General features: G+C 35.8%; 1 protein-coding gene across 2 annotated transcripts; it reads right to left on the bottom strand.

The window, feature by feature from the left end:
* Positions 1-3,781: 3,781 nt before the first annotated feature.
* Positions 3,782-13,476, bottom strand: LOC112504248 (light-mediated development protein DET1). Of its 2 annotated transcripts, XM_025108178.1 has the most exons (11): positions 13,108-13,476; positions 11,437-11,864; positions 10,682-10,910; positions 8,695-8,868; positions 8,474-8,542; positions 8,337-8,393; positions 6,235-6,315; positions 5,983-6,147; positions 5,597-5,692; positions 4,330-4,429; positions 3,782-4,116 (listed from the first exon to the last, which is right to left on the bottom strand). In XM_025108178.1, the coding sequence occupies exons 1-11, from the start codon at positions 13,177-13,179 to the stop codon at positions 3,977-3,979; spliced, it is 1,611 nt and encodes a 536-aa protein (XP_024963946.1). In that variant the 5' UTR covers positions 13,180-13,476; the 3' UTR covers positions 3,782-3,976. The 2 variants fall into 2 exon arrangements, with proteins under 2 accessions (XP_024963946.1, XP_024963947.1); XM_025108179.1 differs by lacking the exons at positions 3,782-4,116; positions 4,330-4,429 and adding an exon at positions 4,549-4,673.
* Between the last annotated feature and the right edge of the window lie 9,870 nt (positions 13,477-23,346).

Raw genomic sequence — 23,346 nt, 5'->3', positions numbered from 1 at the left:
GGAGACCCTAAATGTAGTCTTATTTTTTTTCTAATTTCCATTTCAGCAATGTAAGAATTCATCATTTGTTCCAATGAAAAATTTGGCAAAAGATGATTTTCTTTAGAATAGCCTCTATTCTTCATTTATACTTTGAATGTTCTTAGAATAGCTGATGTTTGCTTTTTCATTACTTAGGGGGAGATTGTTAGACCCCTTAAGTATTATGTATGAAGTAATGAAGACAAATATGTGATGAAGAACCAGAAGGCCGATGGAAGACTTCATGGAAAAATGACTAAGTCTGAAGACCATCCAGAGGGTCGATGAACTGACTAGAGATGCGATGGAAAGTGCATCTCCATAATCCCTCTGGATACTAACACTTGGAGTTTCATTCACCAGTTAAACCAGAGGCAAGCAATGAAGATATGAAGATAAGGTTGAACTCATATCCCATGGAAGACAGCTGGAGATAACCATTCAACAGGTGGATTCTACAAAGTTTATCTTGTTTTAATGTTTATCCTTATTATAGATAAGCTTTATCTGTTAGTAGAAGATTAGCTAAATAGTCTCACTAGATAGTTATCTTCTTATTAGCTTACTAGTATAAATAGGTGGTTAGACTTATTGTAATTTTTGACGCTTTACACTTTTACATAATCATTGAATAAAGTGAAACATTTGGCACTCAAGATTATTCTTTGAATGTTCATACATTGTTCTTGAGTGTTCATCATTTTATTCATCTAAACACTATAATTTGGTTATTCTTAACTTGATTATTAGTGATAAATGAGAGATCTGGGATCAACACTTTCCTTTCTTTCTCAAATTCCTTTCTCTCTTCATCTGAACTTCCCTTTTCATTTTCAGAAGCAATGTTAAGCCATTTCTTCTTCTCTGTAAGCTCTTTGGCAATTACAACATTTTTCTTGGCAGTTTTTTCTTTTCAGGAGCAAACACTCTTTTCTCTTCTTCTGAACAATGTTGTCAAACAATTCCAAATTCTTGCTTAGACATTCTTCTTTAAGCTCTTTCTTCTCTTTATTAAACTTGGCACGTTCCAAGATGATAACTTGTTCAAAATCAGATATTTATTTTGAAAGCATTTTGGCATTCAACTCCAAAGTGTTAATCTTACTTTCAAAAGATTTTCGTTCAGTATCAAATCTCTTCTCTGCTTCTATCATCTTCTCCTTCTCTATTTCCAAAACTTTTCTTTCAGTAACCAAAATCTTTTCAGCTTCTATTATCTATCTTTCTTCTTTTTCAATAATTTCCTTTCATCAGACAATTCACTCTCAAAGCTTATATATCATGACTTCAGAAATCAAACTGTCAGATTGGAAAGAATTGTCAAGGGTTTAGAAGCCATCAAGAGATTTGTCAAGTGTCAGAGAAAATTGTCTTATATAATAGATGTTCAGATGAGATATGAAAACAATCAGAAACATATCAATCTGAAGAAGCATAATCAAGATTTGGAAGACGTTGATGGTTACCCTCTGTATATGATTCTTGAAGATCCGGATTTAGGTGTGATATATGAAAACTCTGAGGGTGCCAAAAGATTTCTTAGCTTTAATGAACTTCAAAAGTACAGTGATGGAACAATTAAGATCATCAGAAAACAGCTCGAGTTGAAGAAAGTTCAGGATGACAAAGCGTCGGGGTCTAACAAGATGAATTTGAGAGAAAGGTGCTTGCTTCTTAAAGGACTGGAGTTATTTGATGAGAAGATTGAGTAGAGGAATGCAATTAGAAGATTTGAAACACATCTTGGGTTCAGATGTTCAAGATTTTCTATTTCTAGAGCTTGAATCCAAAGGGGGAGAATCATGGGTTCAAAGTTATATGCTTAATTGTTGTATTCAAGCTTTTGTTGATTTCCTTGTATTTTCCTTTGTATAAATAGTGTAGTTGCCATTTAATTTTAGTGTAACATTTCATTTTCATGTATTGTAAGCTTTGAAGATCAATATACAAAACCTTTGAAGAACTTTCTCTCTCTACATTTCTTAAGATTTTCATTGTTAACTATTGTTTGGAACATCAATAATTTGTTTAAGTATTCAATAAAGTAACTTTTTTATTTTAGAATTTTTAGAAAACTTGTTATTTATAAATGAAGAAAAGGAAGAATTTGATATGATAAATAAAATTTCAAGTGCGTAATTTAGGTTTGAGACTATATAACATTTTATTTTGGAAGTTTAAGGGGGGAGTCAATGCCGCTTCTTGCTCCAAGGTGGCTCCACCCAGGGAGGTACAAACGAAAAAAATCGTTCAAATAAGAGAACACTAAAACGGCCAAATCAAATGCAAAATCACATGTTATTTTATACTAGCGATCAACACAAGGGTGTATAAGTGGCGTAGCCCATGACCTTAGGTCGCGGCCAAAGTCATGTGAATGACATGTGATTTTACACATGATTTTAGTGTAAAATCACATGCGATTCGATCATTTTCTTATTCTCTTATTTTGATTATTGTTCTCGTATGAACCTAACTCTCTCTCTCTCACTCTCTATCTATCTATCTATCTATCTATCTATCTATCTATCTATGTTTGTGTATATATAAAGTCAAATATTCTTCTAAGAAGTAGAGAAATAATCATAGCCCTTCCATTAAAAAATTAACAGTCAAGATTTGAGCTGATTGTGCAGCATCCGATAATCCGGTCGCATGATAACAAATATGTAGATATAAAGGGGTAGTTTCATAACTTTTACAAATAGACGACAAACAAGTGTATATGTGAACCCGTGTGATTCACGTATGAACTACATGTGCATATGTGAATTCGTGTATTCCGCATATGAACTATATGTTCACATGTGAACTTGTGTAATTCACATATGAATTCCTGTGATTCACATATTATATATTTAACTTATTCACATATGAATCCATGTGATTCACATATGAACTATTTAATTGATTCACATGTAAACCATTTAACAGACTCACATATGAACCTGAAGATTCACATGTGAACTATTTAATTGATTCACAAATTAATCTTAGATTCATATATAGCATTAGTTTAGGATCAAAACCAACATCTTGCTCAAGATGGCTTTCTGGATTCAGATTCGTATAAAAAGAATACGAGTTTTGATCGAGAAAAATTAAGAAATTTGATAATTTTGATAACATAGAATTTCGATCGAGAAAGAATCGAGAGAAATCAATGATAGAATCGTTAACTTAATTGAGATCGTATATCGCCAACAAGACTTTCGTTCAATACATTAACAGGATCGAGATCGTGATTATCGTCAATGCTTTTTTTCTAGTTACCATATTACCCTTCCTTTAAATTTTTCTTATATATATACGGGGAAAAATTCAAATAAGCACACTTTCATTTTACGAAACATGACATCCTTTTATTGTAATGTGATAAAATGTGATACCAACTAAATAAGACACGTGTGACCTTTGGTGCAAGCTCAAATCGTCGAACAACACTAGGTCTCCTCACGTGTATTATCACATGTGATAAAAGGGTTCAAAAATATAATTGTGTATCATTTTACTTTCCCATAGTCATATTTCAAGATACCCTTCTAGGGTACGAACATAATTGTGTATTATTTTACTTTCCTATAGTCCTCAGTGTTCTTGTTTCAAGTTATACATGTGTATGTATACATATGTGTATGTGTTGTTTCAAGAAAAATGATTTCTATCATCTTAAACTTTCATATGCAAGTTGTAGAAAGCATGCATGTTCATAACAGTGCATAAACAGTTATACAAAAGTTCTATAAAAACATCAAGCCTTTTTAATTATATTCTAATCTCTAAAGAATACTTGTACAAATTTGGTCCCAATTTTGGGAAAATACAACTGTATCGATTCAATTCAGCCATAACATCCACCACGTGAACTAAACAACACGTGGTTACGAACTTTGCAGTTAAAATGCAGTTTCAATGACGACGTTTCATGGTGATTAACACATTTCGCTATCTGGGGTTATCTACGAAAATGAATATTTACGAAAGCAGGCTGCAAAAACAGCGTTTGCTGAACCGAAAGGGCGAGAGGGAAAATGGGATGAAAAAGAAATGAAGATATCCTCTTTGTCCTGCAATCTGTAATGCCAGCTTCGGGACCTGATAAGCCAACAACAAAGTTTTTAAGATCTCAACAAGTGAGGTTTGACTTATGAGGTCAAACCCACACTTTTTCAACTTCAAAATTGACCAAGGATTCTTGAAGAATTTTGTTGCCAAAGTGACACAAAAAGAAATCTGTTCGTTTTCAATAGTCAGATGTTGGTTGAATCAGAAGGTAATCAAAAGTCAAAATGGAACTCTTTCCTTTACCTGGTTTAATTTTGAACTTGAGGGTATGTGGAGGCCTCCTTAGGATAAACTTGATTGGATGGTCAGTCGACTGTCTATGTCGGTCAGCCGCAGAAATAAGCTACAAACATATATACATATATATATATACATAGTCATAAGTGATAGAATGCAATTATCTCTCTGAAGCTGGAAAGGTCAATGCAGCCATTGCAAGATAACCAATAACCAATAACCAATAACCAAGATGAAATGCATAAACTAAACCAAACAAACCTAGTAGGGTAGAATGTATCAAGACCTTACTTCAACTCTTAGGAGTATAGAGGAGGTTTCCATGAGCCAAGATGGATTATATTTGGAGTCTAAATGATGCAAGAATGTAAGTGCTAAAAAGAAAAAGAAATATTAAACCTGATGATTGAAATATAATGCTTGTTGGATTCACCACCTCGTAAAAGGAAAACTAGATGGATTAAGAAAAATAATGAGCAATAAACCAAACCAAACTGACCCAGTATATTCTACCGTTGGTGGAGTCGAGGGATGGTAAGATATACGCACAATTGCATACCCGACCTCTACCCCAAAGTGTAGAGGAGCTATTTCCATAAAGACCAGCGACTTGTGCCAAGTGTGAGAAAATCATAACAGAGATGAATATATGTAGGCTTACTACATAGAGGTGTCGCTTAAGCTATGGATTGTAATGAGGTAGATTATCAAAATGCCTAGTTGATAGTACTAAAAGACCAATTTGCCGTAAAAGTGAAAACCACATCATGTCCCCTCTACTCTTTAGCGGTAGAGACATCTTACCCCTAGACTCTACTTCCAAGTAGAACATACTGGGTGTGTTTGGTTTGTGTTGGTTTATTGAAGACCACATTCTGCATGATCGAGCCTTGAAAGAACTGGAAGGTTATAGAAACTCGAGGGTTTGAATAGCCTCAACAAAAGACCATGTACGAAGATTTCGGGTGCGTTTGGTACGCAGACAGGACTAGGCGGGTGAAAAAATTGTGCAAGGTTTTAGGGTTTTAATCTGACATGGGTCGTTTAGTAATTAACCAATCTTGTCTCGTCTCCCTGATTTATATCCCACCAAATTTGGTTGGACAAAAAAAACTCCGTTCTCTTATATCCCATTCTAAAGGTCGCACCAAATGTGGGACAAGTTTATGTTCTGTCCTGTCCAGGTACCAAACGGACCCGAATCAAGACCAGAAAACAATCAAATATTGAAATAACACATGTTTGCAAGTAATATGTAGATTCGAAGACGAACCTTTTCATCAAATCTATATAGAGACTGATCAAAATAGGGTGAAGGACTCTGAGACTGACAATTAAACGGCAAAGAGGCCAGCACTTTCTTAACAAACTGCATAAGTTCAAACCAACAATAAGAGGTCAACCCAATGAATCTTGCTGATGACCTGAACACAGTCTCATTGACTTATGAGATCAAAAGTCAATATTTTTTTTTATTCCGAAGTGAAAAACCAACAAATGCCGTATGTACTTTTTGTTATAAAGTTTTCATGTAATCATTAAAACATTCTAAGTCACGGAATGCATATTGGTTTTGACCTCAAAAGCCAAAAGTGTATTTTAAGGAAATCAGATGCAGAAAAACTTAAAACAACATGCCATCAGTATGATATTAATTACCAGGGAGAAGCTCGTAGCTTTGTTTTTACTGCTTCTCAGTTGCTCAAGAGCATGAATGTTGTTCGAGTGAGATGATATAAAATTCATATACGGGGGACTTTTTGATGGGACATGGAAATGATCAGAAAACTGTTCAAACAACCAATAGAGCTCATCGGAGGACATCTGTGAAGATATTCCAAGTTAAGACAAAATACACTTGAGATAGAAATTAGGGAATAATATATATACACATATATATTATATGGATACCTGATAAAATGCAATAATTTCTGTTGATTCCATGTTATATACAGCAAAGAATGCAGGGTGGTTATCAGCATTTCGGGACACCTGTATCACATGGAAAACAAACTAATGGATCATGTATCTGATGAAGGACAAGCTTTTCGTGTGTGCATGATTTATTTGACGTGAAAGATATAGATAGATACACATCTTTTCCATGTTGCGAGGAAAATGTGTGGGTTAGATTAGTTTTTCCTTGAACCTCAAATTAAATACAAACGAAGATTAGTCACTATGATTGGATATTTGAATTTTGTAACTTGTAGTCTTTGTTTAAGCTTGTTCTTGCTCAATCAAGTATGCAATTCCCAATAAAGAGTTGTGGTCTTCTCTCTTATAATTTAGCATCTTAACTCTTCAGGACCCTAGCCCTCTAGGATCAATTTCTCTGTGTGTTTTCAACTCTTATTACACATGCAGTTTCTTTTTGCATCAAATACTTCCATATTCTTCTTTCTTCTCAAATACCAACTAGTAGTGGACAAGGAGATTGCTTCTAACACCTTAGATGGAGTTTGGTTCGTTGGAATCCCAATGAATTTGAAAGATTTTTTTTTATTGACATGGATATCCAACCTGCTATGCGAGCCGACTAATCCCAAGGCGACCACCTGCTTTGTAGATAGACCGGAGTCACCGCATTTGAACCTCCGTGGTCACAAAGGGATTTTTATTCCTCCTTGGATTTGAACCTGTGAGTACTTTTGACCTTTGGAGCCAAGCTCAAACCAATAAGGCACCACCTCTTGTGGTTTGAATTTGAAAGAATTGGAATGGTCAATTCCATTTATGCATTTGGTTCATTCTTTGGGGGCGTTTGCTTCATAGGATTCCGACGAAACAAATTCCATTCAGGTGTTTGGTTTACCTATGGAATGGAATTGAATTCCACACATTCCACCATTCATGGATTTGGCCATTCCATCACAAATTGAGAAGGAATTCAATTCCATTACATCCCATTTTCTCAAAAAGACAAAATTATCCCCATCTTCCCTACTTGATTTGAACCACCACTGATCACCACCGGTCTAATCCACCACCGACCACCACCTATCTGAACCATCGCTGACCATTACCGATTTGAACCATCGCCAATCTGAACCACTGCCGACCTGAACCGCCACTGACCACCGCCGATCTGAACAAAGTAGTTGGTTGGATTTCGGTTTCAAATTTTTCAAAAAAGGGTATTTTGGTCATTTACTAATATTTTATTCCAATTCCAAAGCTACATTATGTGAATAAAACAAATATATTCCAATTCCTTTACCAGATTCCATTCCAATGTGTGTCAACCAAACAGATGGTCAAATCTGATAACATTTCATTCCAATTCCTTTGAAGTCAAATTCCTTTAAAAGAATCCATTCCATCCAAAAACATTCTGCGAACCAAACACCCCCTTTGAGTTTTAGTAAGGATTCAAATGCCACACACGATGAATTCAAATTCCTTCATTCCATCTTCTAGAAACATTATTATGCTCTTATATTTACCCCATTTCATTCCATCCCACCGTGATGGTTGTTACCACTATTGCCTTGACCCCACCGCAACCGTCCCCGTCACCACAGTCATGCCTCAGCCACCACTATTACCATTGACACTACTACCGCTTCCTCCCCACCACCACTATTATATTCAACGAACCAAAAAGACATTCATTTTTTTGACAGATTCCATTCCAGTTCTTGCCAACCAAACGCATGGTCAAACCTGATTAATTTCCATTCCAATTCCTTTGACAGATTCCAATTTCCCAGGTGAACCAAAGATCTATAACAGATCATACACCAATAAACAAAGAAAATGTGTCTTTTCATAGTCATTGTCACTTTATAATTGGCAAATCTATAGCAACCACCAATGCTGCAATCAAACTCGCAAACAAAACATGGGATGTAACATGTTCTTTGTAATCACACTCTCATAAAGTGAAGGGTGGCATCATCGATGTTAACCATAGATTTACTCATTTACAATATATTCAAGCATTAACTCTTACACAATGATTCAAGCAAAAACAATAAAACGTGATGAAAATAGATGTTAAGAATACTTACTGCTCCATCGACACTCCCAAACTTGATTAGTAAGTGATGTCGATCCAAGAATTGCACCTACCCAAAAGAATATAGATGTTTTATTATCATGTATGAGGAAAAGAACATAAAAAGAATTTGATTTAGTCAGAGCCCACCTTCCATATAATCAAATCTACATAATCTTGAAAGTGAAAGTAGAACTTCTTCTTGAGGGATTGGATTCTCTAAATCAACAATAGATAAATAAATAAATAAACAACAATAAGCAGCAAAAGTTCCATAAAAACACACATGTGTCTAAGAATCAAAGCAGCACATCATGTGAAAACATGTATAAACTCTGAAATTGACAAAAGTTCGATAGTCGAAGACCAACCATAGTTTCATCTTTTTCTTCATTCCGTATCCCTCGGACTATAAAAGAAAGTAACCGTTGTTTTATACCAGTCAAGAACGGATTTTCTTGAGCAGGCTGTTCAAGATGAGGGCCATTTGCAGCATTGTTCATGGTCATGTGTTGTGGTGCGCTTCTGTCAACATTTGACATGCCCTGTAACATGAAGAAAGTTGTATAAATTCAAAAAGTTTTCCTAAAACCAACGCACAACTACAAAAGTGATGCTTGAAGGCCATATGGTGACGTTATACAAGTATCCAAGAGTGGCAACATGACCACAAGGCTACTCAAACTGAATCCCTTCAATCTGTCCGATTTAAGAGAAATTCATTACTACTATTTCTATATGATGCAAGTTGAATTTAGCTTTACCCATAACCCCATACATCCTCATCCAGGTAAAAACAACTCCTACCCTATTAGCATTCCGGGTGTCTTGTAGATACAAAAAGGAAAAGAAATACGCTATACATTAGTAATTTTCCAAGTTAGGCATTTGCTTGGCAATGTAGAATAAATATTTGTTTCTGCTTGTAGAAGACACACATATAACAGTTGGTTACAGAAACCGGAAAAATGAAGACACAATATTTACATGGTTCAACAATTTGTCTGCATCCAAAATTGTTGATAGGACTCTATCACTCTTCTGTGAGCTGCAATACTTGGATCCTTAAAGTTTTGGCCTGTTTTAAAATCCCAATCAGGCTCCATATTCAAGAAAATTTATTCTAGGTTAGTCTTTGCCAAGGCCAAACTGTCGTTATTGACAAGCTATGTTCTTGTGTCAAATTTCCTTTCACATTGTAACTCTCACATCATTATGTCATATACTTCCCTAATCAATCTAACATGAACTGAAAATTATGAATAACATTATCTGAGATGATCTCGAGTTTATTTGAACGGAAAATGGAGAAGATATATGTTAAAGACAATATAGCTCTGTGGTTATGGTGGAAGTAAAGCACAAGGCAGTTGAGTTAACACAATAAATACTTTCCGTTAAAATAAGGAGTCTGATTAATGATGGAGGGATCTAATCACCGCCACCAGGTAGGGGGACCTGCTCCCTGGTGAGCTGGCAGGGGTCAAGGGAGGCCGCCCCTTGCGGAGTCTATAGGGGCAGCGCCGATAATTTCAGATTTTGGGCCTGCGCCACATGGGAATTTGACCTAGCTTCGACTTTGTATATATAAACAGTATGTAATTGTAAACCCCAACTTTGTGATCAATAATACACCTTACTGGTGAGGCTGTGGACGTAGCTTGATCACACCGATCAAGTGAACCACGTAAATCGTGGGTGTTGTTTATTTTTCTGCAATTTACTTCATTGTTGCCTTGTTCGTGTGCGTGTGTTTGTGCACCGTTTCCTAAGATTTTCTTCACAACCACAGACTGCACCAAGTAAATTCTATTTTGACAGCATTTGATATAGGTTAAGCAAGATCACATTCCATATAATTTCCATCGTTAATTGATAAACAATTTAGATCTAACTGAACAGCAAGAAATATTCCCTCGCATAAAAGTTGCAAAACTTTCTAAGCTGGGATGCCCTCGGTTATTAGGTTCATGAGCTACCATAGTTTAGTTTCAGAAAAAAGCATAAAGCCAAGAAACTCCACGTTTGGTCATTATAAAAGAGTATTTTAGTCACATGACTAATAGCCAAAACATCCCGAAAAGGATTCAACTTTTGATATTAGAGATTCAAAACTAGTATTTTTCAAAATTCATGTTTAACAGTTAGGAATTTATGTAGATATTGTTTCTACTCTAGTACATTTAACACAAAAAAAGATTATTGTTTGTGAAGGTGAAAATTAGTCGTTTGACACTCAAAAGTCAAACATGGACTCAGGACAGACTTTCCGATAACATGCAAATACAGAAAATCGACATAGTTGTCCATGAAATTTGGAGGGTCACCCGAAAAACAAATACAAATTTCAGTACTTGCCTGCGCACTAGAACTGAGAAAAAGTTCATCATCTTCAAGACAATACTCCCCAATTGCTCGTACATCAACAAGACTCCCCGAATCCCTAATCTGAAGTATGTGAATACGCTGATAACGGAGAGAGACTATAGCAAGTAAATCATCATATAGAAAAACACCCATGCTGTGTGCCAAATTGATGTAATCATTGCAGAAAACCCTCTCATCAAGTACAACTCCATCTTCCAATCTAAAAAACACAGAAGCAAGAAAGCTGGTCCGAGTTAAACGCTATAATAAGCATACAAATTTTACAACCTCCTAAGATGTATTACCTGACTTTTGACATCATACATATCATGCAAAATTTATATTATAGATCTTTATTGAGTTATTAAGTTTTCGAACCACTTTATTTGGGTTTTTGTTGCAACTAAACCATTGTTCTGGCAAAGGGGCAAAAAACACTACACTTTTTTATTAAAACTAAGATTCTTGAGAAAAAGGTGCCGAGTAAGTTGGCTATGTTGGCATATTATTTCAACAATTTATCCAAAATCACTCATTCGCATACGTTGAAGTGTTCTTTCTCTCATTTCTCGAGAATGATGTTCTGTATGCAACTAGTAAACAAGCTTGATGAATATATTGTATAAAATATTTTTCAAAACATAAAGATCTTGTAGAAATGTTCGACTTCACAAGTCAAATTGTACCTTTGCATGAAAGGAGAAATATGACACAAAATTTTGCACTTTATCAGGTTGAGACCATACCTCAGAAGATGGAACGTTATTTTTTCGATTGAGGGAACTCCCTGAATAGCACCTCCAGTAGCAGGGGCATCGTAGATTTGTGCAGTTGAAGTTGCAAAAAGTCCGAACTGGTTAGTCTCTTCATAAAGGAAGAAGTCCTTACATATGAGCTCACTTGCGGAAGCAAGTGGCACAGAGTAAATTTGAGTGAAGAAACTCTCAAACTTCTTCGCTTTTGGTGGAAGATCTTGAGTATCACAATCTTCTTGTTTGCATGAAAATGATAACCATGTTGGTCGGTAGACGATCAAATCCTGATGGTTTCTGCTGAAACTTATCAGGTACTTGCCATCTTCTGTGAACTTGCGGAATGAATGGTCAGGACATTCAACATCATATATCGTATAACCTGGAACTATATTTTCGTAAAATCTCCTAGCACGATGAATCTGCAGGTATCATTTCATTAGTTCTGGGTGGTATTATTAATACCTACCCCCTCCCCCGAAACAAAAAACAGCCAAAATGGAGACCAAACTTAAAAGAAGCTTGCAATTAAGGGTACTAGAAAAAAGAACTCCTTCCTTTGAAATAATAACAACATGAGATATGGGATGAATTCTTACAAACCCCACTATTTAAATTCCGCAATCCCTATCAGACCTGATAATCATTATCTTACCACTTTGATTGCATTTGTAGAACCTCAAGAAAGGGCTTTTATTAACACAAAATGACCAAATGTGATTGAGAATTCTATTGTCTAAAACCTTAAAAAAATCTCACTCTTGCTAATTGCTTTGTTAGCTATTATTCAATTCCAGAAGAACTTCTAGCAGTACCTTGATTACTCTCCTACCTAATACCATACAAAGAATTTTGCAAATATCGTACACTCCTTCAATATACCATCCCAACTAGTTTTGGAATTTGGATGACTAGATATGAAGATCCAATCAAGGGGCAACAGTTTTCTTTCCCCAAATTCCAACCAATTAACTTGAGATATACCAACAAAAATCAATGCTTCCTCAAGTTTCTAAAAGGTATAACATTTTTGGCTTTTGATGTCAAACCTAGTACTTCTCTAATGATACTTGAAAGGAATTTCTATAAATTTAACACAACATTACTCTGCTTGCATTAATCAGAGAAAGGTTAATGTAGTTGCCACATCTTTTGTACAAAAAAGAACACTTGGAAATCATATCAAATATAAAGTGAAAATGTTGCTCATTTAACCTTAGAAGAATAGACAAAAAACAAAAGAAAAGGAAAAATAGCATCTATACAATTATACAAACCAACCCATTTCTACAAATCATTCCCTTCGATCCATATAATTTTTTTGCAGAAAAGGTTTTAAAAAGGCCCTTTTTTGTTCAACAGGACACAATCTACTCAAACTTACATCCAACCTAAAAAAGTACAGCTTTTGGTTAGAGGGTTGTGATTATTGGGGGTTTACATATACGAAACGAAGTCAAAGTCAATAATCAACCAAAAGATGTCGTACCGTAAACAGTGATGAGAAGGGGAAATATTGAAAGCAAAATGTCAATCAATGGTGAAGCATGCAAAAATAGCAAATTAAATCGAAACCCACTAACAAATTGTCATAAATTGCACAGAAACTGAAATAAAAACACATTCAAAAACACATCTGGAAGATCGAGATTTCAGAATACATACACTGGTACCAGGAGAAGGAGTTCGAATCTGACGCTCAAATATCCTTGCAGTAATATTGTTGCTTCTAAACATCAGTCTGGTATATGTATAACAAACCCACGTTCAAAATCACCAATTGAACTTTCTACTCCTTTTCATCACCCTTTAAATCCCCAAACTATTAATAGATATTTTTTTGAAATTTGGGTTCGATTTCTGCCATAACCCAAGTGAGGAAAACTTTTTCTTCAAAAGTGTGTGCTCAATTTCCACAAAAACAAGTGAAGAACGCTAAAACCCCAGCATAAACCCTTCTCCTACTTGCTCTTAAATCTTGCGATTTTTAATTTTTTTTTTAATTTTCGGGTTAGGAAGAAGCATCGATCGGATAGGGGAAGCCAACGATCCGCAAGCAACGAAGTTAGCACTCGCTACCTACGTGTCTGTATCATCCGCCACGTAAGTTATAATGAACGATTTCCATTTTTAGAAAGAAAGAAGCTTCAGAGCAAAGCCCTTTTTCCTACTTTTGTCTAAAATTTACCGTTACTTGTTTACTCTATGAGGTCTTCCACAAATATGCTCCGACTTGGAAAACTATGCTTCAAAATTGGGGTTATTATCTTAAATAACCACTCCATCAAAAGCAACTCTAAACTTTCTCCTAAAATTGTCAAGAAATCGTAACTCAACGTTGCAAGAGATCTTTTCTTAGGTTTCTAACATATATAACCAATTCGGACTAAAGGTGGGTATCGTACTCCCTTGCGGTACAAGAATTAAAAAACCTCAAGTTGTGGTATCGTACTCCCTTGTGGTGCCGCAAAACAAGCAAGGCCATGCCGCAAACCATGTTGTAGCTTGTGGTTCCTTGTACTTTGTACGTATGTTTTGCCGTAATTGAGACTCATCTAGTATATTTGCAAGTTATCTACAAACCACAGAGAAATCTTAGGATGTTTGGCGGTTTCTGAATAATTTGGTATACAATGATTAAATCTTCCAAATGATTAAGAGGTTTTATATGATTTAATATTGATTGAAAAATAACTATTTGATAGTGTTCTGACTGAACAGTTTGAACGACAAAAATTTACCATTTTAACCTTATGTATGTTTTAGTGTTGAATGTAAAATGGCTTTTTAGTAATTATTTGATAACGTTGTAAACACTAATTACAAAAAGAAATACAAATTATTCTATATCACATTGAAAATATAAACTACAAACATAACATAACTATAAGGGTGGTGCCTGATTGGTTTGAGCTTGGCTCCAAAGGTTAAAAATACCAGAAGGTCTCAGGTTCAAATCCAAGGAGGAATAAAAATCCCCTTGTGGCCACGAAGGTTCAAATGCGGTGACTCCGAGTTATCTGCAAAGCAGGTGGTCGTTCTGGGATTAGTCGGCTCGTATAGCGGGTTGAATATCCAGGTTAATTAAAAAAACATTATTCGTTCAAAACAAGATATCATTATTAATCCAAAAGAACATATCACTTTTTGTTCAAATTCTAGATTAAATAAAAACATCCAAAAGAAATTAATTGCTTGGTTGCATTTATGCAAAAGTGAAACATGACAAACAAATGGGAATTGAAGTGTTGTTTAAATTGCTATTACAAAAAGCCTTGAAGGGAAAAGTTTATTTTCAATATATTTCAATTCCTTCTATGATTTAACAAAGGTTGTCATGAATTCATTGTCCAAAGCACCTCATAATGTTTTGTCCATGTATTCTTCTTCGGCTCCCTCGGTTCTTCTTATCCTCATGTGATAACATATTTCACACCTATTTCATAATACAATTTGATGATAGGATGAAAAAGGTCAATATGTATATTTGACAAGAAAAATGTCACTGGTATAAGCATGTATCACATATTTAAAAATGGAAGTTTACGTTGAACAACCTTTAGGATTTCTTGACCCTAAGTATCCAAATCATGTCTATAAATTAGATAAAGCTCTTTACGGGTTAAAACAGGCTCCTCATTCCTGGTATGATACCCTCTCCTCATTTCTCATCTCTAAGAAATTTGTCCATGAAAAGATTGACCAGACCTTATGTCACACCCCGTTAAAGCGGAAACACGAGATGTAACAGGTAAGCATGTCACAGCAACATACAATAAATAACACCATAAGTTTTACAAGATTACATCCATAACCAAGTTGGTGTTTGAATACTTCTTTACAAAAGATACAAAATGAACTTAATTGGTGTCGCCACATATATACTCCAAAAACTTCATTTCTTACTTAAATCCTGAAAAGCATGAAACATAAAACAACGTCAACTACAAAGAGTTGGTGAGTTCACGGGTTTTCATATGCACAAAACATTACAATGCATAAATCATTTACTTGCAAACTTATACATGAACTTGCACCCGATAAATGTAAATCTATCACGATGTTTAAAACTTGAGACGCTACTGAGCCTTTCCAGACCAATATGCCCCATTATTTTACGAACGACCATAAGTAGCCCGTACACTCACTTAGGTCCCACAGTTCGTAGTAGTACTAATTCAGCGGTGGTCCAAATTCAACATGATTAGACTAATAAAACATAGATAATGTGCACCCCTTTCTGGGTGGGACTGTCAACACAATAGCGGCTATCCACAATTACCACGGCCCGGGGACATGCCTGAGTTAACAAGTAACGTTTACGGACGGGGACTTTATTTGGAAACATACTCTCAAGTACATCAATTTAGCATTTATATCATAGTGCAAAACCGTCAATCTTTCATGACATAAACAAATCTTGACTAAACAGTTCTTTAGTCCAACAATTTAATAAATAGACAGTATAGTTTTCATAACTTCATTCTTTTCCCCCAGTTTAAATACACAAAAAACATTAAAAGTGGGGCCGTGAATACTCACAAGTTTGCTGATGAATATCCAAGAACTTTACGACGTTTGAAGCGTTAAACGTCCGCCCTAACCTTCCTAAACAGTCCAACATCCAGAAATTAGATCACCTAACGGGTCTCAATAAAGATAAAGTCAAATTATATTTTATGTAATGCCAACGAGTTTTTATGAATTAAAGTTGATACTTATATTATTTGCTCTAAAAATAGTCCAGAAATTATATATTTTAAAATCAAAGTCCTTTGCACGTAAAACTGCCATTTGGACAGAATGTAAATTCTGTTTCTGGAATTTTTGGTCTCACAAATTACTGTCAAAAGGAACCTTCCAAAAGTCATTTTGTGTCCAAATTTTTGTATCACCAATAATAATGAGTTAAACAGATTTTTCCCAAATAACAAGAATTTTGGATGGTTTTAAGGCACTCATCATTAYCCTACCACTTTGAGTGACACAGCCCCCAAGACAGATTGCACACTCTTCGAGTGACGGCCATTTGGGGGCCTAAACTCATCATTTTTCAGAGATTTTAACTTTATTTTAAAGCTAACACATAAGGCTAACTTTTAGAAAAAGAATCACCCATTTTCAATGAGTTTTAAAGAAGATATAACCGATTTAAGATGCATGCAAGATTCTGTCAGCAATGCTCTTTTTGCACGATAATCTTGTATCAAGAACTTGAAGGCTCAAAAAGTAATATTTTTGAGTGAGACCAGTTGCATTAGAAAGATAACTCATTAAAATAAGTTTTAGAAGAAAAATAAACCATTTTGGAGGAATAACCAGAGAGATATGGTCGTTCAAAGTAGGTTTTACCTACTGTCAAGTATGTTGTTGCACACTTAACTTGTTTTAAACACTTGAAGGTACAAAACTTACTCTTTTTATGGCCAAACACCCACATGCAAGCATTTTTACCAACTTTTCTTGAGTTCTAATGTTTGTAGGTCATAGATTACCATCATTTTGAAGACATTTTCATGTTATTGATGTATAATCTCCCATCTTAGATTCTCCAAAAAGTTTGTTTATAAAAAGAGAAAGAAGAAAAGTGTAGAAGATGAGAAATCATGACGAAAAATAGGGATTATGAAACTAGTCTCTTACCTTTTGCTTGCAACTGCTTTAAGTTTGAACGCTCTTCAAGATGATGGAATTTGAGAGGTTTTGGAGAGTGATTCCGGTTGGAGTGGTAGGGGAAATGAAGATTTCAAAAAAAATGGGGTTTTTATATGAGTTTTAAATGTAAATAAAGGGCCAGACTTTTAAGGCCCAAGTCTATAAAAATTTTATTTTTCTTTTAAACAAAATAGAGTCCATTTAAATTATAACTAAAATATAATTTGTCAAATATGGATAAAGATATCATTATTAACTCCAAGTTCCACATTTTTGGTAAAATTATTTGGATATTCAAATGAGACTTTTATTTTTTTATTTTTTTTGGACTTTATAATATCAACTTTATTATATTTGGAGCATTTTTTATATATTTGACATTACATAAGTTAACTTTATCAGTTACCCGTCAGAACAAGGTTTTCTGAACTATATTTTGGGAACTAAGATGAGTTCTAATCAACATGACTAGATCATAATAAAATATAATTCTAAATTTAGAAACCCTATAAAGGGTCTAACCTGATGCTCCAAAAATGACGGATGTCACAGTCTCCCCATGCTAGAAAAATTTCGTCCCGAAAAATTTCGTTCGTCAGTCCTTAACTTTGGACTCGATTGGGAACAAGTGAGGATACTTGTTTTTCATAAAATCCTCTATTTCCCACGTGTACTCCGGTCCATGCCTCGAAGTCCAATGAACTTTTACAATTGGGATTTTGCTACGCCTCAACTGCTTGATTTCTCTATCCATGATTTATATTGGTTTTTCAATGAAGCGCAGATGATCATTAATTTGTACATCTCCCAACGGTATGACCAATGTTTCATCGGTTAAGCACTTTTTGAGATTTGATACATGAAATGTATCATGAATAGCGCKCAGCTCTTGTGGCAGTTTTAACTTATATGCCACTGGTCCAACTCTCTTAGATACTTCAAATGGACCAATATATCGGGGTGAGACTTTTAAGAGTACTTTATCTCCTTTTTGAAACTCTAATGGTTTCCTTCGGTTGTCAGCATAACTTTTCTGGCGATCTCTTGCAGCCTTGAGTCGATCCTTGATAATTACAATCTTGTCAGTAGTCTCCTGGATAATATCAGGTCTAGTTAATTGCCGATCGCCAATTTTTATCCAACTAAGTGGAGATCTGCACTTGCGTCCATACAATGCTTCATAAGGCGCACACTGAATACTGGCATGGTAGCTGTTATTGTATGCAAATTCGACTAACGGAAGGTGCATATCCCAGCTTCCACCAAAATCTATGGCGCATGCGCGTAACATGTCTTTCAGAGTCTGGATTGTTCTTTCCATCTGTCCATTCGTTTGAGGGTGGTATGAAGTACTTAGATCTAAACGTGTACCCAACCCTCCTTGAAGTGATTGCCAAAATCTTGACGTAAATCGACTGTCCCTATCCAAGATAATGGAGATAGGTACTCCATACCGAGTAATGATTTCATTTATATAAATCTGAGCCAGCTTCTCCATCTTATAATCTTCTCGGATCGGTAGAAAATGAGCAGATTTCGTCAGTCGATCTATAATCACCCAAATTGTATCATGCCCTTTCCCAGTTCTGGGCAACTTTGTGATAAAATCCATTGATATTTGTTCTCATTTTCATTGGGGAATCTCGGGTTGTTGAAGTAGACTAGATGGTTTTTGGTGTTCAGCCTTAACCATTGCACAAGTTAAACATTTGCTTACATACAGTGCAATGTCTTTCTTCATTCCAGGCCACCAATAATGTTCCCTTAAATCCTTATACATCTTATTTGCTCCCGCGTGGACTGAATATTTTGATCGATGGACTTCATCCAAAATTATGGATTTAAGATTGCCAATCTTAGGTATCCAAACCTTGTCTCCCAAGTAATACACTCCATCTGATTTAAGTTGAAACTTAGTTTCTATGTGGTGTAGGGTCTCATTCTTCAAATTCTCCTTCTTTAATGCTTCCTTTTGATCCTTGAGAATTTGTGCCTTCAGACTTGTGTTTACTATTGCTCCCAAAGCCCTCACCCTTGTTGGTTTCACTATTTCCTTCCGACTTAGAGCATCGGGCACCACATTTGCTTTGCCAGGATGGTACTTAATTTCACAGTCGTAATCACTAAGTAGTTCAATCCATCTTCTTTGTCTCATATTTAACATTTTCTGATTGAAAATGTGTTGAAGGCTTTTGTGATCAGTGAACACAGTGCACTTGGTACCGTAAAGGTAGTATCTCCAAATCTTAAGTGCAAATACTACGGTTCCCAATTCTAGATCATGCGTAGTATAGTTCTTCTCGTGCACTTTGAGTTGTCTTGAGGCATATGCAATGAGCTTATATTTTTACATTAGTACGCATCCTAAGCCTTGATGTGATGCGTCACAATATACCACAAAGTTTTCCAAACCTTCTGGTAAAGATAAAATAAGTGCATTACATAACTTATTCTTAAGAGTCTTGAATGTCTCTTCTTGTTTTTCTCCCCAAACAAACTTCTTGTCTTTTTGAGTTAAGGCTGTGAGTGGTTGCGCAATTTTTAAAAAATTCACAATAAATCGCCGATAGTATCATGCCAAACCAAGAAATTGACGAATTTCCGTCGGGGTTCTTGGGGCTTCCCATTTCTTAATGGCCTCAATCTTTGCAGGATCTACCTGAATCCCTTTTTCATTAACCACGTGACCAAGAAATTGTACTTCCCGAATCCAGAATTCGCATTTGGAGAATTTTGCGTACAATTTATGGTTCCTAAGTAGTTCTAATATCATCCTCAAGTGTTGCTCATGATCCTTCTTACTTCGTGAATAAATTAGTATGTCGTCTATGAAAACGATTACAAATTTATCCAGGTATGGTCTGCAAACCCTATTCATCAGATCCATAAAGATCGCCGGTGCATTGGTTAGCCCGAATGGCATAACCAAAAATTCGTAATGGCCGTACCGGGTCCTGAATGCTGTTTTGGGGGTGTCCTCTTCTCGAATTCTCACTTGATGATATCCGGATCGTAGATCGATCTTTGAAAAGTATACAGCACCTTGAAGTTGATCGAACAAATCATCGATTCTAGGAAGAGGGTATCTATTCTTGATGCCTATAATCAATGTACATTTGCATTTTCCCATCTTTCTTTTTGACGAATAGAACTGGTGCACTCCATGGTGATAAACTTGGTCTTATAAATCCTTTATCCAATAACTCTTGGAGTTGGCTTGACATTTCTTGCATTTTTGATGGAGCCAATCGGTATGGTGCTTTTGCTACTGGGGCAGCTCCAGGGATTAAATTGATACCGAATTCGACTTGTCTTGGCGGGGGTAGTCCTGGTAAATCCTCGGGAAATACATCTAGAAACTCTCGAACTATAGGGAAATCATCAATACATTTCTCTTTGACCTTCTTATCAATAACATGTGCCAAAAATGCGACATAATTCTTCTTTAAGTACTTTCGCATCTTCATGCATGATACTATCCTAATTTTTCGATCTGACTCGTCTCCTCGAATTACAATTGAGTCACTTCCTTCTTGAGGAATTCGGATAACCTTTTTCCGAACAGACTATTTTAGCTCGATTTTTGGATAGCCAATCCATGCCTATGACTATATCAAAACTTCCTAACTCAATCGAAATAAGGTCTATGCTAAAATCCTTGTTGGCTAAACTTATTGTGCAGTCCATGATTATGTCTCTAGCCTTAATTTCTTGGCCATTAGCAAATTCTATTATATAAACTTCTTTCAACCTTTGGGGCTTTAAGTTAATCTTCGGCTTAAAATCTAATGATACAAAACTTCTATCTGCCCCTGAATCAAATAATACCGATGCAAATTCATTATTCAAGAGAAATGTACCTGTAACCACATTGGGATCATGCCTAGCTTCCTTTGCTCCAATCTCAAATGCTCGGCCCCGTGCTTTACTTTCTGGGTTTCCTTGATTAGCTGGTTGGCCTTGGTTAGCATTTGTTCCTTGTTTTCTCTTTGGGCAAACATTTCTTATATGGTCTGGACTCCCACAATCAAAACACAATCGCTTTCGGCAATCCTTTGCGGAATGACCCCCTCTGTGGCATTTTTGACAAATGATGCAATTTCCCAGTGCGGATATTTTCCTTTATTGCACTTAGGCTTGCTTCCTTGGTTTATCACCTGGGTCTGTACCCCAAAATTTCCTACTACTTTCCTATTCTTGTCAAACCTTCCCCCAAATCTTTGGTTCCCATGCTCCTCCATCTTTCTCTTTCCTTTGGCGAATTCTCCGGACTGAACAACATTATTTGTGAGCTTGGTGGCAATGTCTATTGCCTCCTGAAGGGTCTTTAGGTTTGCCGAGGTGATACTTCCTCGAATTTCTGGAGACAATCTCCAAATATATCTCTCGATTCGAACTTCCTCGGGTGTCACCAGATGTGGCACTAAATTTGCTAACTCATGGAATCGAGCAGTATATGCAACTATGTTTTCCCCTCTCATCTCATGGTTCCATAACTCCATTTGCAACTTTTGGAGTTCACTTCTTGGACAGTATTCGTCCTTAAGTAGTTTCTTGAACTCCTCCCATGAAAGTTGGTTGATCGATTCCCGACCCCTAGTATGAACTAATGTGTTCCACCATGTCAGTGCTCGACCTTGCAGTAAACATACAACATATTCTACTTTGTTTGCTTCTGTGCATTTACTGATATGGAGGACAGATTCCATAGTCTCAATCCAGGTTAATAATCCTACGACTCCCTCGTTTCCATGGAATTCTTTTGGGTTGCAGGATCAGAAGGATTTATAGGTGTATTCCCTGGGTGTTCTAGGCTCAGAATTGGTTGGTTGGTTAGCGTTCAGACCTGCCGCTACCTGGCTGACAATATTGGGGAGTACGGCCAAGAGTTGTTCTGATACGAGTCGTGCAACTTCAGGGTTTTCTCTTCTTGGTGGCATTTTCTAGGGCCTAAGTCAAAAGGGAATCTCGTCATTTTTATGGCAATAACATTGATAATAACTTCTAGTCATCTAATGATGCAAAGGATATTCATCTTATGGATAACATTCAAGCATTTACATAATCGAACAGAATAACCTTATATTCAGCCATGGCTTGATGTAGATAAGTATTTCTCAAAAGACATCATAAGTTCATAGTTGTTTATAGCCCACCAAAACAAGATCTTAGGTTTCATTGCAAAAGAGTAAATATTCTAACCCTATATATCATTTCTAGAGCAACAGCCAACCAATCAGTATTCCTAGCATCAGCATCATCATCCCACTCACCACCAGGCACTTGTACAATCTCCTAATTTCCCGTTTTCGCAGCAATAATGGCATCCGAGGTTCTCATCATACGCTGGTGGTGCATTTCCATCACATCAGATAGGTTGTTCAAAATGTGGTGGTGATATCCCAGCGGGGTCTGGTGAGTTTGAGTATCTGATGCGATTCTCCGCACCCACTCTCGTTCAGCCAGATTCATGCCCTGAGAGTAGGATGCATGTACTCCGGTCACTACCTGTGACATCCATCATTTTTGGAGCATCAGGTTAGCACCTTTAAAGGGGTTTATATATTTAGAATTATATTTTATTAGGATCTAGTCATGTTGATTAGAAGTCATCTGGCTTAGTTCCCAAATATAGTTCAGAGAACCATGTTTCGACTGGTAGCTGATAAAGTTAATTTATGTAATGCCAAATATATTAAAAATGCTCCAATATAATAAAGCTGATATTATAAAGTCCAAATAAAAATATAAAAGTCTCATTTGAATGTCCGAATAATTTTACCAAAAAGGTGAAACCTTGATTTAATGATGATATTTTTATCAATATTCGACAAATTGTCTTTTGTAATAAATTACATGGGCTTTATTTTGTTTAAAGGGATAATAATTTTTTTTTCTTTTTGGACTTAGGCCTTAAGAGGCCGACCCTTTTATCCACATTTAAAACCCACATATAAATACCACACATTCTATGAAAAATTCTCATTTTTCATCCTCATTTTGCAAAAGAAACCTTTCCTCTCTCTAATCTCCTTTTCTCTTTCTAAATCAAACCCCCTGTTGGATCGATTAACTCTATTTCTTGATATTAATTACTTACTTGGATGATCTGTTTGACAGAGATAATGCAGCGGAAAAGATATGTRTSAACCAAAGTAGAAATCAATAAGAACACAGTAATGAAGATTGATGAACACAAGAGAGAGCTTCAAATGATTTTCAATTGATGAAAATGTTAACAAATACAAT

This window comes from Cynara cardunculus, unplaced genomic scaffold (genome assembly GCF_001531365.2).
Source record: "Cynara cardunculus var. scolymus isolate 2C unplaced genomic scaffold, CcrdV1 Un_Scaffold_4976, whole genome shotgun sequence".
Lineage (NCBI taxonomy): Eukaryota > Viridiplantae > Streptophyta > Magnoliopsida > Asterales > Asteraceae > Cynara > Cynara cardunculus.
The sequence above is the reverse complement of the archived record's forward strand: the minus strand, read 5'-3'. Positions and strand labels throughout refer to the sequence as shown.